The 21,729-nt window shown below is 46.6% G+C and overlaps 1 protein-coding gene across 1 annotated transcript in view; it reads right to left on the bottom strand.

Moving 5' to 3' along the window:
- SASH3 (SAM and SH3 domain containing 3) overlaps positions 1 to 21,729 on the bottom strand; it is a 45,329-nt gene that overhangs the window by 8,181 nt on the left and 15,419 nt on the right. The window contains exons 4-6 of the mRNA XM_068249248.1: positions 12,861 to 13,013; positions 6,085 to 6,214; positions 1,327 to 1,478 (exon numbers count right to left, since the gene is read on the bottom strand). Coding sequence (XP_068105349.1) covers positions 1,327 to 1,478; positions 6,085 to 6,214; positions 12,861 to 13,013 — 435 coding nt within the window. The remainder of the gene's footprint in view (positions 1 to 1,326; positions 1,479 to 6,084; positions 6,215 to 12,860; positions 13,014 to 21,729) is intronic.

The following is a 21,729-nucleotide window of genomic DNA, read 5'->3' as shown; positions in this document are numbered from 1 at the left end:
CCACTGGATATTTCTGATACCCTGTTGCCGAACCCCGGCTCGTCCTTAGACTCTGTTTCTGCCTCCTGATCTTGTACTTCGATATTTCTGATACCCGTTGCCAAACCCTGCCTGTACTTAGACTCCGCCTTTGCCTACTGTATCTGTACTTTATCTGTCCGTGTGTTACGACCTGGCTTGTCCGACCTCGAGAACCAACCTCACTATTGGAGGCGGTTCCCCGTCCTGTTAGTGACACTTCCTCCTGAGTGTCACTCTCGGACTATCCTTCCTACTGTCAGTCTGACTCCTCCCGTTTTGGAGAGCTCAGGTCTGCGGAAGGAATCCGTGCAGTTCTCCTTGCTGCACTGAGGCCTAGGCCTCCAAGTGTTACTGTTACACCGAACACTACACTCTACTTAGGTGAACAGAGGTTAGTTAGTATATCGGATTATCGGTGATACTGCAGATCACGTATAATCTGGTATACATCTGTTTTTCCTGTGATACTGCAGATCACCGGTAATCAGATCCTCTCTGTGCTTCACCGATCGTTACAAGCAGCCTGTGTTTTGTTTTTTATCTCCTCCACCAGTCTGCCGGATTCTGTCCCAGCAATATGAAAGGAAGGGAGGGGTTCCTCCAATAAATGTAAAATATCTTATATTTGTCATCATGCAGCTGAAAAAAGACTGCTATTTATCATTATAAGTTAGAAAATAGATTTTATTGCTGAAATCTTGTATTTTTAATTTGGGTCCACTTTAAACTGCATTAGTGAGCGCTGAGGCTACCACACCTGCACTGAGGCTACCACACCTGCACTGAGGCTACCACAGCTCTCTGGGGCTACCACACATGCACTGAGGCTACCACACCTGCACTGAGGCTACCACACCTGCACTGAGGCTACCACACCTGCACTGAGGCTACCACAGCTCTCTGGGGCTACCACACCTGCACTGAGGCTACCACACCTGCACTGAGGCTACCACAGCTCTCTGAGGCCTTATTGAATGAATACCCTCTATTTCACTGGATTTGTGAAGAGTCGCCAGGCAAGCCTATCAAGTTAAAACAGAAACTGAACTCATTTGTTGGTCTTTATCAATAGGCTTTTTTAGTAAAGCTGCTCATGTGTAGCAAAGATCAAGAAGAATCGTCATCAGTCTGGTCATTTCATAGCTTTGACTCTGATTTTTTCCACTTGAACTTGAATTTATACTATAGCTGAAGCAATACATGATCTTGAGCAGCCAATCAGAGTCTTACAAATCTGTCACCTGATCAGATCACATGAGCACTTTCCCTTCTGCTTTTTAGCATTTAAAGAAGACAAATTGTTACCTGGAGTTTCAGGCAATCCCTCTCATACGGACTCGGCGTGAAGTCGGTGTGGACTTTGGCTTTGCCGCAGAAAGGTCCGGTGTAGGGAGGAGCCAGATTTTCTATATTCATGCTGTCCCTATTGCTGTATAGCGGGCTGCACAGTTCACTACCTGCAAACAGAGAGAGTAATAATAGAACACTGAACACAAGTACAATAACCCCAAAGTGAGAAATCTGCTGAAATCACATTCATTTTAATATTTTTTAAAGAATGTATAGTGTTTTAGCATCATTATTTGTTTATTATTATTATAATTATTTTTATCACTACCAAAAAGCAAACTGGCACCTATCCAGTTCCTACTTAACTCTGCGGTCCATCTCATCCACCTCTCCTCCCGCTCCTCTGATCCTGCCCCTCTGCCAAATCTCCCGCTCCTCTGACCCTCCCCCTCTCTGCCAAACTTCCCCCTCCTCTGATCCTGCCCCTCTGCCAAACTTCCCGCTCCTCTGATCCTGCCCCTCTGCCAAATCTCCCGCTCCTCTGACCCTGCCCCTCTCTGCCAAACTTCCCCCTCCTCTGATCCTGCCCCTCTGCCAAACTTCCCGCTCCTCTGATCCTGCCCCTGTGCCAAATCTCCCGCTCCTCTGACCCTGCCCCTCTCTGCCAAACTTCCCCCTCCTCTGATCCTGCCCCTCTGCCAAACTTCCCGCTCCTCTGATCCTGCCCATCTGCCAAACTTCCCGCTCCTCTGATCCTGCCCCTCTGCCAAACTTCCTGCTCCTCTGATCCTGCCCCTCTGCCAAACTTCCCGCTCCTCTGATCCTGCCCCTCTCTGCCAAACTTCCCACTCCTCTGATCCTGCCCCTGTGCCAAACTTCCCGCTCCTCTGCTCCTGCCCCTCTGCCAAACTTCCCACTCCTCTGATCCTGCCCCTCTGCCAAATCTCCCGCTCCTCTGATCCTGCCCCTCTGCCAAACTTCCCGCTCCTCTGATCCTGCCCCTCTGCCAAATCTCCCACTCCTCTGATCCTGCCCCTCTGCCAAACTTCCCGCTCCTCTGATCCTGCCCCTCTGCCAAACTTCCCGCTCCTCTGATCCTGCCCCTCTGCCAAACTTCCCGCTCCTCTGATCCTGCCCCTCTGCCAAACTTCCCGCTCCTCTGATCCTGCCCCTCTCTGCCAAACTTCCCGCTCCTCTGATGCTTCCCCTCTGCCAAACTTTCCGCTCCTCTGATCCTGCCCCTCTCTGCCAAACTTCCCGCTCCTCTGATGCTTCCCCTCTGCCAAACTTTCCGCTCCTCTGATCCTGCCCCTCTCTGCCAAACTTCCCGCTCCTCTGATCCTGCCCCTCTCTGCCAAACTTCCCGCTCCTCTGATCCTGCCCCTCTCTGCCAAACTTCCCGCTCCTCTGATGCTTCCCCTCTGCCAAACTTCCCACTCCTCTGGTCCTGCCCCTCTCTGCCAAACTTCCCGCTCCTCTGATGCTTCCCCTCTGCCAAACGTTCCGCTCCTCTGGTCCTGCCCCTCTCTGCCAAACTTCCCGCTCCTCTGATCCTGCCCCTCTGCCAAACTTCCCCGTCCTCTGATCCTGGCCCTCTGCCAAACTTCCCACATCTCTGATCCTGCCCCTCTGCCAAACTTCCCGCTCCTCTGATCCTGCCCCTCTGTCAAATTATTGTGAAAAAAAAACATTTATCTGCATTTATTTACATTTGAGCAAAAAGTGCTCAGTGCTAAATGATTCATACCCTTCCCAATAATCAATAGAAAAGCCGTTATTGTCTATTACAGCAATCAAACGCTTCCTATAATTGCAGACTAGCTTTTTGCATGTCTCATCAGGTATTTTTGCCCATTCATCTTTAGCAATGAGCTCCAAATCTTTCAGGTTTTCAAGTTTGCTTTCTTAAAACAGAAGTATTTGCGATAATTCAGGATGGAGCGAGCTCCCACAATGCATCACTGCTGAAATATGCAAATTATCCTTTGTTGTCCCTGGAAGCTAGAGCCACATTAATCTATGCCATGCACTGATGAGGATCAATCAATCTGAAACAGTCTGTATGCATGTTGGATTATTGTGGCTCTGTAATACTAACCTCCTTGGCGGTATTCCCGAGCTAGGGTTTGGGGCGGAAAACGGCAGCTCAGAGCGGTAATCCCGACCTCTGCGCGGGGTGGCCGCCGGAGGCTCTATGCAGAGCAATGCGCGCAGCGGGCATTTCTACATACCTCCCGGGGACCCCGACGTCGGCCGCCATTCTTCTTCCGCTCCTCCGAGGCTCTGCTTTCCCCTTGGTGAGATCACCATCTGTCGTCATCAGGACAGCCGGAAATCTCACTTTAGATTTGCAGCGCCATCTGGAGTTCGGAGGGAAAAGTGCAGCGCTGAGGCCAGGGAGGTGAGTGAATGCTGCTGCAGATTTCCCTGGTAGCATGATTTTTTCCAGGTTTTAGGGTCTGAAAGGGTGCAAAAACACTGCAGTGCTATTAGACCCTAAAATCTGGAAACAATCATAACGCCAAGAGGGTTAACAAGCTGACACATCATTGCATTCCAGCGGGTCTGGAGGTGTGACTAGCTTACAGGGACAACAATGGTTAATTTGCATATATTCAGCAGTGATGCACTGGGAGACATCTCGGAGCTCACTCCAACCTGAATTATTGCAAATACCTTCTGTTTTTGTCTTTCTCTTTTGTTTAGCTTAACATTTTAGTAAGGGGGCTTTTAGGTCCATTGTAGCCCCTTACACACTCCTGGGAGTTCTGGTTCACCAGGAGCTTGCTGGGTACTCTGTAGCTCTGTGGTTTTACCAAACGTTATTCTTCATCCAAACAAGTGAAACACAAGATTTAAAGTGTGTTGTCGCCCTCTGGTGTCAGTAAAAGGATAATGCACATAGTGCTTGTGGTAACCGATCCTATCAGCTAGATGAGGGACACAGTTTCTGACAAACACTTCCACAATAAGTTGATAACTGCTAAAATAATAGTTTTGGCTGGGGCTACACTTGTGACTGTTGCTGGGTAGGAGTACCTGTAACCATCACAGATGTCAGCACGGTGGCGTAGTGGTTTGCGCTCTCGCCTTGCAGCGCTGGGTCCCCGGTTTGTAATCCAAGCCAGGGCACTATTTGCATGGGGTTTGTATGTTCTCCCCGTGTCTGTTAGGGTTTCCTCCGTGCTCTCCGGTTTCCTCCCACATCCCCAAAACATACACATAAGTTAATTGGCTTCCCCCTAAAATTGACCCTAGGCTACAATGAACATATAGGAAAATGGTAGGGATTAGATTGTGAGCTCCTCCGACAGACATTTAGTAAAAAGACTATATATACTCTGTACAGATGTTGGTGCTATATTAACACTAAATGACTCCCAGCATACTTTGCTATGGACTTACCATTCTGCATGCAGTGTCTGACTTTGTATTATGACTTTGCTCAGGGCCGTAGCGATAAGGGGGTGCAGAGGTTGCAACCACACCGGGGCCCTTGGGGCCCCTGAGGGATCCTCCCTCAACCGCAGTATTAGCTCTGTATTGGTCCTGTGCTGGTAATAATCACTTCTATAGGTGCTTTAGCAGTGAACATTATTATTATTTTAGTATTTATGTAGCGCCAACATCTTCTGCAGCGCTGTACAGAGTATACTGTCCCTCACAATCACAATCTAGTCCCTACCCCAGTCTTATGTCTATATCGTGCAGTGTATGTATTGTAGCCTAGGGCCAATTTTAGGGGGAAGCCAATTAAAATTATCTGTATGTTATTGGGATGTGGGAGGAAACCAGAGTGCCCGGAGGAAACCCACACAGACACAGGGAGGACATACAAACTCCATGCAGATGTTGACCTAGCTGGGATTCTAACCGGGGACCCAGCGCTGCAAGGTGAGAGTGCTAACCACTAGGCCACCGTGCTGACCATTAACCATTGACAAACTGTTCCCCATCCCCTTCCTGCACATCTGACACTGTAGTTGCCATTGGCAGGTTTTGGTGCACTGTATAAATTGTTATGTATAGAGTGCTTGGGGGGCCTAATGCAAAACTTGCTCTGGGGCCAATAGCTCCTAAGCTCTGCCACTGGCTCTGCTGTTGTAGTTAAACATCCAAGCTTTGCTGCTTAATCTACTCTGGACTGATTTCTGTGCAGCGTTGTCCTGCTTCTGCATTTACACTAATCAGGCTATGCTGTGCCCTATCACCATCTGACTGCATACGCATTGAGCTGTAATAAATCCAACGATTAGGTTATCCATCGACTAACACAACCAGTGCATGGCCTTGCTGCTTGTATGAGAGCAGAGTGTGTTTGCAGGTGCGATTGTGCCTTTAGAGCAGTCACTCCGGACATTTGTCAACCCTTTAGCAGCCAATTTATTTAGAGGCTTTTAAGTGCTCTAGGCCAATTTATCTGAGCACATTTTTAATTCCTTCTTTGTTAGATTTCCTGTAATGTGTGTTTATGGCCAATTGTCACTAGGGGGCAGTGTGAAACAATAACAGAGGACTTCTGCTTTCAGTTTCTGTATCAATGCATTCCAAGAATTTACAGCACAACAACTTCTGCTGACTGAGGTGAAAAGCAGTGTACTTATCTCAAACGAGATCACTCTATTGAAGCTGCTATTGGGGGTGAGGGAGAGGGGGTGGAACGTGTGTGTGTGTGTGGGGGGGCGGGGGGCGGAAAGGAGGAGCCAGCGTCGAGAGTGAAAAATAAGACGGTTTGCATAGAGGGACCCTCCCTCAGCGATTTTGTACACTCACCGGACGAGGTCTGTCTGCTGATAGTCGTGTGCTGATTGTCCTCCATATCGGAGAGTCGGTGAGAGAAGCTTCCATCCAAACTACCGTCCAGAGAGGTGGGAGATGCGGACCCTAACTCTCCGGTGTCCCCCTACAGACAGAGAGAGAGCGTGACATTACATGGGAAGATGGTGTCAGTCCCAACGAGACGGGAAAAAACGCAAACAGCTAATATTGTGCGATTTATTTATTTGTTTTGTATTACTTTGTAACAAAAATTATCCAAAAGTGGTGGGCCTGTAACAGAAGCCGACGCCCACCCATGACGTGCGGCGGACACATCCAGACATTACACATCACGCTCGTGCATCTCACACAGGCCGCTATGCTGGGAACACACAATGCAATTCCCCAGTAGATCGACGAGTAATCTGACAGGAAGTTGCATGGTGTGTACATGCCCAGACTGCTCCGATAACGGGATCGATTTTCTGGTGATAGCTTTCCCAAATATATTCCATTATCGATTTGGAGCCGATCGTGTCATGCCGGAAATAACTGATGTGATCGCGTCAATCGGACGGAAAGTTGCATGGTGTGTACCCAGCATTAGGGATAATCGACAAGTGAATAATTCCCGAGCTCACGCTAATTAACGCAGCTGCTGCATTTCATTAGTTTACTTCCAAGCTGCATAAATCTGCATATAATTAGCATCAACTCTGAATCGTTAGCATCTCACAGACTATTCCCTACAGGCCCCGATCACACGCTGCTGTTTGGGCCAAACCGAAGCTGAAGATGAAGAAAGCAAACTCTCAAAGCAGCTATAATGACTTGTGTAAATTATAATTACTACCTGTGAATTTTCTAACTCAAAGCCCATTCCTGTAGCTCTGCTTGCCTGCAGCTGTGCGCCTCTCCAGGTCTTCTGGCTGTAGGTGAGTAAATGGGTTTTTCTTTTCTTTTTCAGGTGATGCGGATTGTGCATATTGGGGTCATATCTGCTACGGATTGTGCATATTGGGGTCATATCTGCCACGGATTGTGCATATTGGGGTCATATCTGCCACGGATTGTGCATATTGGGGTCATATCTGCCACGGATTGTGCATATTGGGGTCATATCTGCCACGGATTGTGCATATTGGGGTCATATCTGCTACGGATTGTGCATATTGGGGTCATATCTGCTACGGATTGTGCATATTGGGGCGATATCTGCTACCGATTGTGCATGTTGGGGTCATTTCTGCTACCGATTGTGCATATTGGGGTCATTTCTGCTACCGATTGTGCATATTGGGGTCATTTCTGCTACCGATTGTGCATATTGGGGTCATTTCTGCTACCGATTGTGCATATTGGGGTCATTTCTGCTACCGATTGTGCATATTGGGGTCATATCTGCTACCGATTGTGCATATTGGGGTCATATCTGCTACCGATTGTGCATATTGGGGTCATATCTGCTACCGATTGTGCATATTGGGGTCATATCTGCTACCGATTGTGCATATTGGGGTCATATCTGCTACCGATTGTGCATATTGGGGTCATATCTGCTACCGATTGTGCATATTGGGGTCATATCTGCTACCGATTGTGCATATTGGGGTCATATCTGCTACCGATTGTGCATATTGGGGTCATATCTGCTACCGATTGTGCATATTGGGGCCATATCTGCTACCGATTGTGCATATTGGGACCATATCTGCCACCGATTGTGCATATTGGGACCATATCTGCCACCGATTGTGCATATTGGGACCATATCTGCCACCGATTGTGCATATTGGGACCATATCTGCCACCGATTGTGCATATTGGGACCATATCTGCCACCGATTGTGCATATTGGGACCATATCTGCCACCGATTGTGCATATTGGGACCATATCTGCCACCGATTGTGCATATTGGGACCATATCTGCCACCGATTGTGCATATTGGGACCATATCTGCCACCGATTGTGCATATTGGGACCATATCTGCCACCGATTGTGCATATTGGGACCATATCTGCCACCGATTGTGCATATTGGGACCATATCTGCCACCGATTGTGCATATTGGGACCATATCTGCCACCGATTGTGCATATTGGGACCATATCTGCCACCGATTGTGCATATTGGGACCATATCTGCCACCGATTGTGCATATTGGGACCATATCTGCCACCGATTGTGCATATTGGGACCATATCTGCCACCGATTGTGCATATTGGGACCATATCTGCCACCGATTGTGCATATTGGGACCATATCTGCCACCGATTGTGCATATTGGGACCATATCTGCCACCGATTGTGCATATTGGGACCATATCTGCCACCGATTGTGCATATTGGGACCATATCTGCTACCGATTGTGCATATTGGGACCATATCTGCTACCGATTGTGCATATTGGGGCCATATCTGATAACGATTGTGCATATTGGGGCCATATCTGATAACGATTGTGCATATTGGGGTCATATCTGCTAACGATTGTGCATATTGGGGTCATATCTGCTACCGATTGTGCATATTGGGGCTATATCTGATAACGATTGTGCATATTGGGGCCATATCTGATAACGATTGTGCATATTGGGGCCATATCTGATAACGATTGTGCATATTGGGGCCATATCTGATAACGATTGTGCATATTGGGGTCATTGGACGTGTTTTTTGTTAAAATCTGCTCACATTACGTGTATTTTCTTGAGAAAACCTGCACAATTATGTGAATTTTCAGGGAAAAGGGTCACCAAAACTTGGGCCCTCTGTCTTTGCGTTGCACTTTTAAAGGGAACCCGAGGTGAGAATAATATTGAGGCTGCCATATTTATCTCCCTTTAAGCAATACCAGTTGCCTGGCTGCCGTGCTGGTCCTCTGCCTCTTATTCTTTCAACCATAGACCCTGAACAAGCATGCAGCAGGTCAGGGGTTTCTGACAATATTGTCAGAACTGACAAGATTAGCTGCATGGCTTGTTTCTGGTGTAATTCAGTTCACTACTACAGCCAAATAGATCAGCAGGGCTGCCAGGCAACTAGTATTGTTTAAAAGGAAATAAATATGGCAGCCACCATATCACTCTCACCCTGGGTTCACTTTAAATTACAGTTAGCCCCGCCCTCATCCGGTCATGACCACGCCCATTTTTTCGCCGCGGCGCGCTTCGCGCGCCGCAGGTTGTGGCCACACCCATTTTTGGCGCGGCGCGCTTCGCGCGCCGCAGGTCGTCAGCTCCCCCGGAAATTGGTCCAGCACCTGCATAGCACCCCCTAAAAAAATTTCCTGGAGCCGCCACTGCCATGCAGGATCAGGTAACAGCGATATCTCTGCCTGTGCTGAATAGCACAGGAGACCTTGATGATAAGAGGACAGGACCGGAGAGTTGTGAGGCTGAGCTATAAAGTAGTAATGTATAGAGACTCCAACAGGAGAGAGCAGAACAACTGCACAGCCAGAGTCAGCCTCACAACTCTTGGAGCACGCTCAGCCCATCACACAGATATGCCACCAGGAAGAAGAGTGGCTGCGTGTGTTCAACTTTTAAACCTGTTCTGGCGCCTGGTACTGTAGCAATCAGAAGGCTGCTAGTCAGGGGGAGAGAGATCGTGGTCACTGCAGCTAGAGCCAGCCGGGTGTTTCTGCACTATTCCTGACGCTGACAGCCAGGACTCTGAGGACTGAGCCGGTGCCTGGCTGTCACCGGCCAAAGACAAACAGTAAGTCTGTGACGGGGGCGGGCCAGGCAGGGGGCTGGCTTTGAAGTGAGAGGCGCGGCTGCAGTAGTACACTAATTGCGAGGCTGCAGCTGCGCACACAGGCTCTCTGTCACTGCGATGCGGTCTGCATCTATCCTGCACAGCTCACCGGCCCTAATTACTTAGAACCAGAGCGGCCCGGGGGGCAAATGCCTCCCGTCCCTCCGGGCCAGTCCGCCCCTGCTCTCCATACAGGCTTGTAACTACTCCACTTAGTAACTGTGACAAGTAGGGATGGGCAAGATCAGTTTTGTAGGAAGCATTGTCCATGCCTGTTCTAATTTTTTTCTGGTATCAGTCACTAGGGGTGTGGCAGGGGCGGGATTAGGGGTGTAGCAGGGGTGTGTCCTAAAGTGTTAATTTTTTTTATCCCCAAGAGTTGGGAGGTATGCAAGAGTGACTCCCCCCACACACGCTAGCTGCATGCTTTTTACAGGTGAGACCCCCCCCCCACACACACACACACACTGGCTGCATGCTTGCTGCAGGTGTGACCCCCCACTGGCTGCATGCTTGCTGCAGGTGACTCCTCCCCCTCTACTGGCTGCATGCTTGCTGCAGGTGTGACTCCTCCCCCTCCACTGGCTGCATGCTTGCTGCAGGTGTGACTCCTCCCTCCCACTGGCTGCATGCTTGCTGCAGGTGTGACTCCTCCCCCCACTGACTGCATGCTTGCTCCCTGTTAAGCTTGGAGGTGTATTCTCCACAGTCAGCATGCAACACATAAGCTGACGTGAAGGAGGTACACACACTAGCACAAGGAATCAGGATATCCCCAATTTAGTGGAGGAGAGGACTGACTCCAATAGGAGATTGTGGTGCACAGAGCCGGTGCAGATCCGAACAGCCACAAACAACACTTTCGTAATAACATCTCAGCGCAAAGTATCGCTGAGCGCATAAACCAGGACTGAGGAGATCAGGACAGGTAGACAGAATGAACGCTTGCTTAACTAGCCACTACTTAGTGACAGCAAGCGTCCACAATAAAACAGACTGGAATGAGGCAGCCAATGCGATTGCAGCGATGGCGTGCCTCACAAAGACAGGACAGGATAGTCAGGAAACAGCAGGATCAAGATAGATGAACGTAACACAGACAAATATACAATAAGTATGTTTTCCTAGCGTATTACAATTACAGCTATCAATGAAACTATTTGTAACGTCTGACTAACATATGTATATATCGGCAATGAACCGATATATGACATAAGCAGGAACTCTGACTAGGACTGGAGTAATACAGGGAACAGGACTCAGAAGGATTCGCTATCTCTTCGCAGAGATGAACGCAATCCACAAACAGGACCAGGAACAGGATAACTAGCTCAGCGTGCTGGAACGCTGACTAACGGAATACAGGATATAAACAGTTTGTGTACGTATATATCAGTGACACTGATGTATCAACGTAACACGAATACAAGGAAAATAATAAACGTGCAAGTATGCGTATATATTGGCGATGAACCAATATATGACACAAGACAAGCAAAGTAACAACTTCTAGAAACAAGAGCAGAACTAGGAGGACTCGCTGACCCCTTCGCAGGAGTCAGCGCAGTCCACACGGACTAGGAACGAGGTGGAGCACGGGCAGAGTAACAGACAGGATCTGAGACTATGGTAGCCCATGAGGCATTGCAGGAGGCAGTTCTTTATACTGAGGTCATCCAATGGGAGCAGACCTGCAGATTCCCACACAAGTGAATGGTAATTAATCACAGGCTGATAGCAGGAAAAGGCAGACAATGATATGCAGCCTGCAGGAAAGGGATTGCCCCTCCATTGCAGCAGACAATGTTTGTTTACACAAAAGCATATTAAACTGTCATTAACTTCAGAGCGACTGCAGATGGAATCAGCAACTAGTTTAAGTGCAAACCAAACTATGCAAGCAAATGCATGTAATGACATCAGAACTGCTTGGGTTGCAATACCACTGCAGCCAGCAGTAAACGCTGCAGAAGCGATCATAACACTCCCTCTGTGACGCCCCCACAAGACACATATAAGGAACAAGCATGCAGTCTGTGGCGGGGGAGGGGTTAATAACTTCCAATTGTCCCTCTTTTGGAGGGACAGTCCCTCTTTTGGGGACCCTGTCCCTCTTTCTTCCTCATTTGTCCCTCTTTCAGGACTCATGTACAGATTTATGTAAATATATGTATTTTATCTACTGAAAAATGTGTTTAATTGACTCTAAACTTCATTCCCATGCTGTAAATGGATAGATTTCTTATTTCCACATGTAATTATGAAGGAAAATGGACCAGGATAGAAAGGACCAGTGTGGTTTGAATTACAAAACAACATATTTTTCTTGTGAAATCTTTATGCGTGACTAGGGGTGTGATGGGTGCGTGAAAAGGTGTGTGACAGGGCGTGACAGGGGTGTGATCAGGGGGTGTGGCAGAGGCGTGATCAGGGGTGGGGCAAAGGCAGACCTTAAAGAGAGTCTGAAGCGAGAATAAATCTCGCTCCAGACCTCATAGATAGCAGGGGCATGTGTGCCCCTGCTAAAACGCCGCTATCCCGTGGCTTGATGGGGGTCCCTGATCACCCAAATCCCCTCCGTGCAGCGGGGGAGCGCTTACGCATTGGGGCAGGGCTAACTGCCGCAGCCCTGCCCCACGCGCGTCTATCAGACGCGTACCTCCGCCTCTCTCAGTCTTCCTTCACTGAGAGGGGCGGGGGATAGACGCGCTGAGAGGCAGGGCTGCAGCCGTTAGCCCTGCCTCCAGGAAGAGCAAAATTTATGACCAAGTTGGTCGTTGATTTTGCAGGGGGGGGGATTGGGGGTGAAGGGGCCCCCATTTAGCCGCGGGATAGCGGCGGTTTAGCAGGGGCACACATGCCCCTGCTAACTATGAGCTCTGAAGCGAGATTTATTCTCGCTTCAGAGTCTCTTTAAGTTTCCCTCTTTCTTATCTCAAAAAGTTGGGAGATATGGGGGTGTCACTCCTGAAGTTCTTATAGAATTACAGAATTACGGGGCACACAGGACAATCCGCTCTCACCATCTCATCAGCCATGGCTTTCATCATCATCTTCCCGCACTTCCTGTTCATGGTCCGCGATATGACGGCTCGCCATTTCTTGCCAAACTTGCCGGAGCTTTTGTTAGCTTCCTCTGTCCCGTGTGTGGCCGGGCTGTTCTCGTCTTCTGGGATCTGCCAACATATGAAAGATACGGTAAATAATCATTCTGTGATATGCAGTCCAGAGGTCTGAGATTCCTCCACCTGCCAGATTACTGCATTTTTTGGACTATAAGACTAACTTTTTCTCCCCCAAAAGTGGGAGAAAAAAGTCACTGCGTGTTATAGTCCAAATGCAGGGAGTTCCTGACTTCTGAACGCTGCCAATACAATTCTCCAACCTGCTGCAATGTCAGGGACTCCCTGTACTGTGCCCATGCAGAGGAGGACACAGGGGGAGAAACAGAGGACACAGGGGGACAGAAAGGGGCATGGAGGAGGACACATGGTGACACAGGAGGACAGAGGGAGACACAAGAGGTACAAAGGGGGCATAATCCACAAGATGCCCTTCACCATGGATGCTATATATATATATATATATATATATATATATATATATATATATATATATATATATTTCCCCTAGTTTTTGTCCTCTAAACCTAGTTACGTTTTATAGTCACTCAGGACAGAGCTTCTTACAGTCCGTAAAAATACGGTGATTATTTCACATTTGAATAATCTGCGACAGTTTAGTAAAACGACTGTTCTGCAATTCTATAGCTTTGACATATTTCCCACAGTGCTTTGCAGAGTACACGAAACCATTCACAAACCACACTGCCAGCCTTCTGGGGGCCGCTGCTGCTGGCCGGAGGGACTTGTGCAGGGGTTGTGGGCACAGCATCACTCCAGGGGGCTGCAGGAAGCCGCAGGCAAGTTAAATTAATCTTTTATTACACTTAAGATTTCCTTTAAAATCACAAGCGCTTAGAACCAGCTCTAGCAGTGTGAACCAGGCCTAACCTGAGAAGTTTAGAGAGAGGTGGGATCTTTGCTGCCCACCTAGTGACCAGGCCATTTTTTTTTAACAATTCAGCACAGCACAGATTGTGGGGCCATAAAACTTACCATCCAAATTATTCTTGCCTCCTTTTCTTGTCACTAATAGAGCTTCCTTATGATGTTTTTTTTTCTTTTAGTTAAAGTGGATCCAAGATAAACTTTTACTTATTGCATAATTGTGTTCCTTTCATATAGTTTATAGGGCATTCCTCAAGCCAAAGATTTTTTTTGTTTGGTTTTAATACTCTAATTCCCTATAAACTAAGCAAGCCCCGCCCACAGCTCCTTTTGTGCCTTGGCACTGTAGCAAGGGCTTATGGGAGCTCGGGTGACAGGCCGGCTCTTCCTGGTCTTTGACGCCGTTCGTCATCATGCCGGCCCCTATGTGCCATCACGCCGGCCGCTATGTGTCATCACGCCGGCCGACGTGACAGGTCCTGTGTATGTGCAGTTAATGACGCATAGCGGCCGGCATGATGACGAGCTGCGCCAAAGACCAGGAAGAGCCGGCCCGGGTGTCGCCGGTAACGGGAGCCGCTGGAGGGATACGGGCAGGAGTAAGGATGACGCCAGGGGACCTTGCGGCCCTACGGTGGCCCGAAGGAGTCCCAAGGTAAGTAAAATTTTTGATTTTAGGGGACTGCTCAGAGTCCCTTTGAGAATAAATACAATGGGCCTGATTCACAAAGTGGTGCAAACTGTTTGCACGCCAGTGAAAAGCCCTGTATCACGCCTAAACTCTGTTTAGGCGTGATAAGAAGTAACTCGCGCGAAATTCCCGCGCGCAAAGCTTTGACCATTAAACCCTATGGGCGCTGCACGCGGAATTGCGCGATTGCGCGCGGGACTTTGCGCGCGATAAACAGCACAAAGCGGTGCTAACTCAGCGGTGCAAAGGTTATCACGCCTAAAGTCTTTTAAGCGTGATAACTGAGTTATCACCGCTTTGTGAATCAGGCCCATTGTATTTATTCTTTTCGGGGTCAAAGAGTTCACTTCCTGACTGACGTCAGGAAGTGAAAAAACAAATCGCTCTGCAAAAGAGCTTAGAAAAGCGATGTAAAAAAACACGCAAGTAAGCATAAATTGCGCACAAAATCGCAAAACGCTGGCGTCAGCGATTGTGATTTTAGATGTGAACAAGGCCTATGAGTTATCGTTGAAAATAATTTGGTCTTGAAAAATATATTAAAATGTAGTGCAAACCGTAATTAATTTCACTCTTGTCTGTAATTTTCTCACAATAAACATGTTTTGATAACATAACAGAGAAGCGGTTTCCGAGTTGAGCTTAGTTGGGCCTCCTGCGATTGCTGAGCTCTGTGGTGGGCCGACACTCCAGTAATCTTGTACAAGGTCTGTGAGTTTGTGGTCAGGTTTTGACGTCACCTTAATGTCACCCTTTTCGTCTGTCCCCAGACACCCAGTCCCGGATCTGTGCCAATCACGGCTGTCCCTTGTGAAAGAGATAATCTGGCAATCTTGTGTGTCTGACCAGCATTGCCGTCACTGTCATCGCATATCAGGAAGAGGAAGACACAGAGCATGTAGCAAGTTTCCAACCCAAAGACAAACCGAGATCTGTGACACATCTGCTTATCTGTGTCGCCATCTGCCCATTGTCTGCTGCTGCAACCTCTGGCAACAACTGACACTAACAGATGAGACGATAAATGTATCCAATCACCTGCAGGGCTATACTGAGGACACACAAATAATGTTAAATCACAGGCATCATTTGTTAATTTAGTGGAAAGTGAGGATTGCTGGATCAAATCCTAAATAATCTATGACTATTCCCACCTATGCAATCATAACCCAATTCCTGTCATAGTCATAGTCTATAGTCTGACATAGGATGACATCTTCCTCCACGCAAAGTACATACCGTAGTCATACTGTAGTCATGTCACTGACTGCCCTCAGAGGAGCTCACACTCTAATCCTACCATAGTCATAGTCTAATGTCCTAACATATTATTATTATGTATTTATATAGCACTGACATCTCCTGCAGCACATTACAGAGTACATAGTTATGTCACTGACTGTCCTCAGAGGAGCTCACACTCTAATCCTACCATAGTCATAGTCTAATGTCCTAACATATTATTATTATGTATTTATATAGCACTGACATCTCCTGCAGCACATTACAGAGTGCAGAGTCATGTCACTGACTGTCCTCAGAGGAGCTCACACTCTAATCCCAACATAGTCATAGTGTAATGTTCTACCATATTATTATTATGTATTTATATAGCACTGACATCTTCTGCAGCACATTACAGAGTACATAGTCATGTCACTGACTGTCCTCAGAGGAGCTCACACTCTAATCCCAACATAGTCATAGTGTAATGTTCTACCATATTATTATTATGTATTTATATAGCACTGACATCTTCTGCAGCACATTACAGAGTACACAGCCAGGTCACTGACTGTCCCTCAGAGGAGCTCACAATCTAATCCGACCATAGTCATAGTCTAATGTCCTACCATATTATTATTATGTATTTATTTGTATAGCACTGACATCTTCTGCAGCACATTACAGAGTGCATAGTCATGTCACTGACTGTCCTCAGAGGAGTTTACAATCTAATCCTACCATAGTCATAGTGTAATGTCCTACCATATTATTATTATGTATTTATATAGCACTGACATCTTCTGCAGCACATTACAGAGTACACAGCCATGTCACTGACTCATCAGAGGAGCTCACAATCTAATCCTCCCATTGTCATAGTCTAATGTCCTAACATATTATTATTATGTATTTATATAGCATTGACATCTTCTGCAGCACTTTACAGAGAACATAGTCATGTCACTGACTGTCCTCAGAGGAGCTCACAATCTAATCCTCCCATTGTCATAGTCTAATGTCCTACCATATTATTATTATGTATTTATATAGCACTGACATCTTCTGCAGCACATTACAGAGTACATAGTCATGTCAATTACTGTTCTCAGAAGGGCTCACAATCTAATCTTACCATAGTCATAGTGTAATGTCCTACCATATTATTATTATGAATTTATATAGCACTGACATCTTCTGCAGCACTTTACACAGTACTTAGTCATGTCACTGACTGTCCTCAGAGGAGCTCGCAATCTAATCCTCCCATAGTCATAGTCTAATGTCCTAACATATTATTATTATTATGTATTTATATAGCATTGACATCTTCTGCAGCACTTTACAGAGAACATAGGCATGTCAATTACTGTCCTCAGAAGGGCTCACAATCTAATCCTACCATAGTCATAGTGTAATGTCCTACCATATTATTATTATGAATTTATATAGCACTGACATCTCCTGCAGCACATTACATAATACATAGTCATGTCACTGACTGTCCTCAGAGGAGCTCACAATCTAATCCTACCATAGTCATAGTCTAATGTCCTACCATATTATTAATATGTATTAATATAGCACTGACATCTCCTGCAGCACTGTACAGAGTACATAGTCATGTCACTGACTGTCCCCAGAGGAGCTCACAATCTAATCCTGCCATAGTCATAGTCTAATGTCCTCCCATATTATTATTATGTATTATATAGCCCTGACATCTTCACGCAGCACATTACAGAGTACATAGTCATGTCACTAACTGTCCTCAGAGGAGCTCACACTCTAATCCTCCCATAGTCATAGTCTAATGTCCTACCATACTATTATTATTATTATGTATTTATATAGCACTGACATCTTCTGCAGCACTGTACAGAGTACATAGCCAAGTCACTGACTGTCCTCAGAGGAGCTCACACTCTAATCCTACCATAGTCATAGTCTAATGTCCTATCATATTATTATTATGTATTATATAGTCCTGACATCTTCACGCAGCACAGTATAAGTAATGAGAGGTATTGAGTGCAAATTGTATACAGCTTGGATTTTGGTCAGTAAAATAGTCATGTGCAGTTTGCAGTATATTTGCACATGTTGGAATCAGGATCTAACTGACCCTCTGTGCTGAGCAGAGACAATGCAGAATAGTGTGCACACAGGTAGGGGGACGACCTGCATCTTTGTATAGATCTTTTCAAGGGAGTGCTTTTGTAAAGAATAAATGAAATTCTGTGAATCCCCCATGAAGAAATGGACTAGTCAAAAATCTGTCAGTTCTGATTCCTACTACCTACTGTAAGTGACAACATGGGAGAAATGTATTTATAGCTAATTAGAAGCATACGTCTTATTTGCCTGTGTTTACTTGCATTTTACATTTTTAAATCTTTCACAATAGTGGTCCTTTAAGGATGCTGCTTGCAAAGACAGCAGCTGAAAAGCGAAGCGGGAAAAAAGGGCGCAGGCCGCTAGTGGACAAAAAGGGCGCCGCCATTCACTCTCATAATAAATAACGTTTAATGGGCGCCGAGCAGAAAAAAAGGGCGCAGGACATAAATAACGTTTACAAACGGCGCCCGGAGATTTTTAATGATTTATAAGTGTGCTTGTGGTGATTTACGTTTATAAAATACACCCGTGCCGAATAACGTTTATAAAAATACTAAACATATTAATCTTATTTAACTAATTAAAACATTATTTAAAGTTTTATCCCTTACTGTTTGTATAACATCATTATTCACAAAATAAAGCGATCAGTACGTAACGTAAATTGCAAAATATTTTTTGCATCCGCAATTAGTAAAACATTATTATCCACATAATAAAGGGGGGTCTTAGGTTTAGGCACCACCAGGGGGGTCTTAGGTTTAGGCACCAACAGGGGGGTCTTAGGTTTAGGCACCAACAGGAGGGGTCTAAGGTTTAGGCACCAACAGGGGGGTCTAAGGTTTAGGCACCAACAGGGGGGTCTTAGGTTTAGGCACCAACAGAGGGGTCTTAGGTTTAGGCACCAACAGGGGGGTCTTAGGTTTAGGCACAAACAGGGGGGTCTTAGGTTTAGGCACCAACAGGGGGGTCTTAGGTTTAGGCACCAACAGGGGGGTCTTAGGTTTAGGCACCAACAGGGGGGTCTAGGGGTTAGGGGTAGGTACAGGGAGGGTTACTTAGGCACCAACAGGGGGGGTCTTAGGTTTAGGCACCAACAGGGGGGTCTTAGGTTTAGGCACCAACAGGGGGGTCTAGGGGTTAGGGATAGGTACAGGGAGGGTTCTGTGTAAGAGTAGGCTTAGGTATAGTTTTAGTAAAATTTTAGTAATAATTACTAATGTTTTACAACACTTATTACGAACGTAGTTATATTTATATCATCGTTATAAAGAATATTTTCAGATTTTATTATAAGAACAAACCGTAAATGAAGGTTATTCACAATAATATAGAATTATAACAATTAAGCATATATTGTTTTTTTAATAAACGTAATTATAAGTTTAACTTTAGAAACAGGGAAGATTAACGTTTTCACAATTTCCGATTTCATAAACATTATTTAATGAATTATAATTTTGTTAAACATTATTTGTAAACGAAATATAGCACACTATTTTTATGAACCCTATTAATGATTAATTATTATTTAGAGTTTACACCCCGCGCCCTTTTTGTCCGGGCGCCCTTTTTGTACGTACGCGCTGAAAAGTGCTAATCTGTGTTTCCTGTTCTGCCGCGACCACATCCGCCACCTGCTCTGACAGCCCCGACCCAGCCCTGTATCGCGACTCTGATATCTCGCCACCAGGGGGTCGCGGGAACGTCTGCTGCATGTAGGTGGGAAGTTCAGTTTTCTCTCTGGAAGAATGGAGAAACTTTTCATTTTGTCACTCTGTCTGGCAGTTTGTGAAATACGGACTTGTGCAACTTCTCAGAGCTGAGAGGAGGAAGCTGAGAGGAATGACGGAGCGTGAAATATGGCAGCCGGATAGAAAGTCTTATTTTATTTGATTCACAGAGGTTACTTTCACACGGGGACGTTGCACTGCATATCCTGTAAACACAGAAGGAAATTGCCACATGTGCGTTATGGGCGCAATCCAGGGGCCTAGCTAGAAACCAGGGGGCCCTATAGCTAAATTTTGATTGGGCCCCCTCAAAAATACTTTTTATAAGTGTACCTTTGTGCCCCAGGTAGCCCCCAGCAGAGGTGTAGCTAGGGTTTTCAGTGCCTAGGGAACAAAGACAGTTTTTGTTTCCCCCTCGGGCAAAATGGGTGTGGCCACACATCAGAATGTGGTTGTAGTCATAGGTGAGGTCAGATGTTATTAAAATAGCCATATGTGCCCCCTTACCCTTTCAGAAAGCCAGATGTGCCCCCTCTTCCCCCTGTTTAGGTAGCCAGATGTGCCCTCCCTTAAATAAGCTTTTTCTGCTGCTAACGCTTCTGCGCTCCTCTGCAGAGGAAGGGGGAGAAGCAGGGGCAGTTCGGGCAGCCAGCGAGTCACCTCTCATGCATGTGGGGGTGTAACGGCCGTGCTGAGCGCCCTCACAGTGCTGCGCCCGGGGACATCTGTCTCCCCCTTGCCCCCCATAGCTACTCCTCTGCCCCCCAGTATAGGAAGATAGATACCCGCCAGTATTAGGTCACCCCCAGTACATGTAGACACATTAAAAATAAATAGAGGTACCTGCAGCATGGGAAGCCAGAGGGGCCCCCAGTATAGGTAGCCAGATTACCTCCCGCAAGGGAGCCGCCTGTGCAGTAGGGCAGACCCGGTCAGGGATCGCCTATTTCCGGCTGAGCCCGATCAGAAAGCCGCTCTTGTGCCTGCACAGGATCGCGGTAAGTAAATATTTACCTTTCCGGTGTTCGGGGGCTGTCAGCACTGGATCCCGCAGGGCAAAGAGGATGGGGGAAGCCTCATTGAGATCCCATTGTGCCATAAATAGATTTATAATATCTCATTACCTGAATCCTCTATACTGGCAGTTCTATTTCCTGTTGAGATGGCACTACAATCCTATTGGAGAAAAAGCTGTCCAGACTCCTCCCCCTCATCCCATCATCACGTGACAGAGGGAGGAGTTGGGTGAAAGCAGGAGCCGATGTTATACTATATTATAATATATCTTAAAGCAACTTCGCACAAATAAATTTAAAGACGTTTGAGCAAAAGTTTAATTTTAACTCATGAAAACTCATAAAATGTCCCTAAAATAAACCCTGTGTGTGCTGAAAATCCAGCGATGTCATCTGACAGTGCGGCAGGAAAACAAACTATAGAATAAAGAGGAAGTGAAGGCCATGGGCTCATCTGATGAACGCTTGTGGCAATAGAGAAGCAGCCATTTGTGACGCATCTCTGTCATTTCAAGAATACAACTTTCCCTCCACTAGTATAAGAATAAAATGTAACTGATTGTCACAACACCTGAGATCACTGCTGAGACATCTGCCCCCCCCCCCCACACCCCCTGTTGCCATTCGTACGACCCATCAGACAATGCCAGCCTCTGCTGCTTTATCTCAGCCTCAGGGCGTAACTAGAGGGGAGTAGCACCTGCGATCGCAGGGGGCCCAGAGCTGTGGGGGGCCCAACTACAAGCCGTCCCTTCCTCCCATACAGGGACAATATGGGGAAAGAGGTGCCCTGGTGCATGTAGAAATCCATTTAAAAACAGAATAAAATGGAAAAAAATGTTGTGGTGGCTTTCCTCAGTGACAAAAACTTTTGTGTAAACAAAAAGTTTTTATTTTGAACAGGCAACGTGTTTCGTGGGTCTAAGCCCGCTTCCTCAGGACAACAAAAGTGCCAATTGAAAAAAAGCCTTGCAGAATAGGGAGCCTCCCGTTTTGATCCCTGTAATTTTTCTTTAGGGTGTCAAGACGCCCCCACTACTCTCCGATACAGAGGACTACACTTGAGGTCAAAAATCTATTAACCCTTCGCACTCTCGCAT

The sequence above is a fragment of the Hyperolius riggenbachi genome, chromosome 8 (genome assembly GCF_040937935.1).
Source record: "Hyperolius riggenbachi isolate aHypRig1 chromosome 8, aHypRig1.pri, whole genome shotgun sequence".
In the NCBI taxonomy this organism is placed as follows: Eukaryota; Metazoa; Chordata; class Amphibia; order Anura; family Hyperoliidae; genus Hyperolius; species Hyperolius riggenbachi.
This window is presented reverse-complemented; position numbering and strand designations above follow the sequence as displayed.